Source organism: Nicotiana sylvestris, chromosome 5, assembly GCF_000393655.2.
Source record: "Nicotiana sylvestris chromosome 5, ASM39365v2, whole genome shotgun sequence".
Classification (NCBI taxonomy): domain Eukaryota; kingdom Viridiplantae; phylum Streptophyta; class Magnoliopsida; order Solanales; family Solanaceae; genus Nicotiana; species Nicotiana sylvestris.
This window is the reverse complement of record NC_091061.1, coordinates 112,782,218-112,786,289: the sequence shown is the minus strand read 5'-3', so window position 1 is coordinate 112,786,289 and position 4,072 is coordinate 112,782,218. Positions and strand designations below refer to the sequence as shown.

At 39.5% G+C, this 4,072-nt stretch overlaps 1 protein-coding gene across 1 annotated transcript; it reads right to left on the bottom strand.

Annotated features, from left to right (window-relative positions):
* Positions 1-225: 225 nt before the first annotated feature.
* Positions 226-3,775, bottom strand: LOC138869165 (uncharacterized). Its single transcript, XM_070146762.1, has 3 exons — positions 3,438-3,775; positions 2,650-2,955; positions 226-439 (listed from the first exon to the last, which is right to left on the bottom strand). Exons 1-3 carry the CDS (start codon positions 3,773-3,775, stop codon positions 226-228), a joined length of 858 nt encoding a protein of 285 aa, XP_070002863.1.
* Positions 3,776-4,072: the final 297 nt, after the last annotated feature.

Sequence of the window (4,072 nt, the reverse complement as noted above, 5' to 3'; positions counted from 1 at the left end):
GACACTTCAAGCCTTCAATAAAGTAGGTCAATTAAACACCCGACCTCATCAGCCCACATCACATGAAATACATTCTCGGGTTCATGTCAACCGAATAAATGAGAAAATGCCATGTGTAATTTTAATTAAAAAATTTGCCACCTATTATAAAACAAAAACAAAAAAAACAATAATAATAAATAAACCTTAGAGACCTAGACCCCTCCCAGCCACCCCCCTTCTTCTTCAACCAAGAGCAGACCCTAATCCCCCTAAGAATTCCAGTCGTCCAACCTCCTCTCCAAGGCACCGCTGCTTCTGTCCAAATGACCCTTTCCTCCTCGAAGTGCCTTCAGTCGTTTCCAAATAGCCACTGATACCAGTAATAGCCATGGACGCCGGCAACAGCCATGACCGCTGGCAACAATCATGAACCACTTCTTGTTTATCATCCATGTTGCTGCAAAATTTTAAATTTCTGGGGTCTGTTGTTTTTGCTTTTGAGTCGGGTTTTAGAAGTAGCCGATGTAACCGTGGCAGTAGCATCATTTTTCGTTGACCTTATTTGCTAGCTAGATTTTTGCCGAAAAATCTGGCGAGCTCCATTAATTTCAGCTGAAGACACCACTGTTTCACCTCCAATTTTTGCCTCTTAGGATTGCTGAAGAGGAATGGATGAAAATAACTTCTGCAGTGAATAGATTCTACTGTTTTCAATGTCTTCTACATGCCGGGGTTTTCAATGGCTTCTACTGTTTTGCACATTCACTATCATGGTAAAGTTGTGGTGTTGAGAATTGTGGGTTAAGGTGCAGTGAATAGCGGAAGAAAATTCTGGAGAAGAAAGAGTGAGGAAAAGTGGGATCCACCAGTTAAATTAAAAAAAGAAAAAAGATAAACACAATTTTGAAAGCTTCACTTGCTGTAACGCGAGTGTAGTACACATATTTTGCCATGTCACTTTGAAGGGTTTAAGAGATACACTGAAAAATAATTTGAGATGTCTACTTGATAAATAGGTCAGTTGAGGTATTCAAATGACCGTTGTAGACAACTTGGAGGGGCCATTGATGTATTTCGCCTATTGAAAATATTAGCAATGTGATTTTGCTACAAAAATCATACGAGACTACATAATGTTATAGCAACAGGATTTTGTGATTCTAAGGGAGTACAGTACAATCTTTCTCAAGAATAACATATGGATTTCCCCTACTTCGATCCGCTGTTACGTGAGTTGTCGCAAAAGACGTGTGTTGGAAGGATTGTCAAGAGAATCGGCTTAGGTATGTTAAGGTTATCCCTTCTTTCTTTTTGGCATGATCTATACGACACAAATGAAACAAGCAAATGCACAACTTCTATAAATGATTCTATTCATAGAAATACTAAAGGTCCCATGTTCTTGATTCCCCATATGTCTTATTGTTCTATCGCGTGTTCATGGGTCTCAGAAAATACGTAAGTTGATAAAGTTTGTTTCATGAAATTAATCAGAGGTATAATGGTCTCATGACGTTCCGAGAGATTTTATTGATGTACTTCTCATGCATTGCATTCAATTATACATGTACATTGACCCATGATCAGACGGCATTATATATGCATATATATATATATATATATGTATATATATATATATATATATGTATATGTATATGTATATGGGATATGGGAAAAGGTTACGACATTATATACGCACCACCACCTGATCAGCTGCTATACGTTGATGATTTTGCCCACAGTGGCCGAGATGATATGATTGGATGCCCTCAGAGGCTTGATGACGTTAAGAATACATGTACCTATGCATGACATGACATTCATATGCATATACATGACACTATAAGTATTTCATCATTTACAGAGTTATCCAGACTTACAGGTTGAGTCATTTACTCTATATTTCTTCCATGCCTTTTATATGCATATATATGTGCCTTACATACTTGGTACATTATTTGTACCGACGTCCCTTTTGCCTGGGGACAATGTGTTTCATGCCCGTAGGTCCCGATAGATAGGTAGAGAGTCCTCCATGTAGACTATCAACTCCGCGGAAGATCTTGTTGCGCTCTATTTGCTCCGAAGTTACTTGTTTGGTCAGTATGATGTAGATGCATATTGTTTGGTATGGAGGGGCCCTGTCCCGACCTTTATGTTAAGAGTGTTCTCTTAGAGGCTTGTAGACAGATGTCATATATATGAATGCTTGTATGGCCTTGCCAGCCTATGTGTTGAGTTTACAAATGATCATGTTGGCCTTATAGGCCCGTATATCACATGTATAAGTTTTATATCAGGTTGAGTCGTCCTATATTCAGTAACCTCTATGTTTATTCTAGTTAGCTCATGACGGCCCGTTTGGCCCATTTGCCAACAAAAGTACAATACGAAAGATGTTATGTTGGTACCCGGCTAAGTAAGGTACCAGGTGCTCGTTGCAGCCCATAGGTTTGGGTCGTGACAAAACACATTTACATCAACTGAACCAATAATACAAAATTCATAGGTGACAATTTCATAAAGAGATTACATAGCTATTAAAATAAGTAAGGATACTTCTTCTTCATCTCTTCCTCGGCCTCCCAAATAGCCTCTTCAACCTGCTAGTTTCGCCATAATACTTTCACGGAGGCAATTTCTTTATTCCTCAAATTTCGGACTTGCCTATCAAGAATGGAAACTAGAATTTCTTCATATGACAGTTCTTCATTAGCCTCAATAGTCTCAACTGGTACGATAAGCGACATATCTCCGACTACTTTCTTCAACATAGATACATGAAATACCGGGTGCACTAATGACATTTCAGGTGGTAGATCAAGCTTGTACGCCACCTGACCAATCCTTTGAATGATTTTGTACGGTCCAATATACCTCGAACTCAATTTCCCTTTATTTCCAAACTGCATTATACCCTTCATGGGGGAAACCTTCAAGAATACCCAATCATCTTCTTTGAACTCTAAATCTCTGCGACGAATATCCGAATAGGACTTTTCATGACTCTAAGAAGCTGTCAACCGCTTCTTAATGATCTTGAACTTCTCCATAGCCTGATGCACAAGGTCTGTTCCTATCAATTCAGCTTCCCCAATCTCGAACCACCTAATAGGAGATCTACATCTCTACCATATAATGCCTTGAATGGTGCCATCTGAATACTAACATGATAACTATTGTTGTAGGCAAATTCTATGAGTGGGAAATGATCATCCCATCTACCTTTGAAGTCAAGAACACAAGCACGCAACATATCCTTAAGCATTTGAATAGTCTGCTCTGCCCGCCCATCGGTCTATGGATGAAAGGTTGTACTAAGATTCACCTGAGTACCCAAACCTTGCTGAAATTTCTTCCACAAAGTAGCTGTGAACTATGCTCCTCGATCCAAAATGATAGAAATTGGAGTGCCATACAACCTAACTATTTCCTTGATATATAATTGAGCATACTGTTCTGCTGTGTCGGTAGATTTAACTGGCAAAAGTGTGCATTTTTTGAGTCGGTCCACAATCACCCAAATTGAGTCAAACTTGCACGGAGTGCATGGTAGTCCCACCACAAAGTCCATGTTAATCATTTCCCACTTCCACATTGGAATTTCTATGTTCTGTGCCAACCTACCGGACCTTTGATGATCGGCCTTCACTTGCTGATAATTTGGACATTTTGCCGCAAAGTCCACTATATTCCTCTTCATGTCATTCCACCAATAGACTTCCTTGAGATCATGATACATAGTTGTAGAAACTGGGTGCACAAAATACCTAGAAGTGTGAGCTTTAGCCATGATTCTTTCCTGAAGACCATCTATATTTGGAACATATAATCGCCCTTAGTACCGTAGTGTACCATCATCCATGCCAAGAGAAAAAGTTGTTGTCTTATGTTTATGAATCCTCTCATTCAACTGTACCAATAATGGATCATTGTATTACTTCTCTTTGACCCCCACCATAAGCAATGATTCAACCCATTTTTGCATAATCACCCCGCCTTCACTAGAGTTCGCAAGACGAACTCCCAAGCTAGCCAACTGATGAACCTCTCTGGCCAATAGCCTTTGACATGCCTCTAAGTGAGCCAA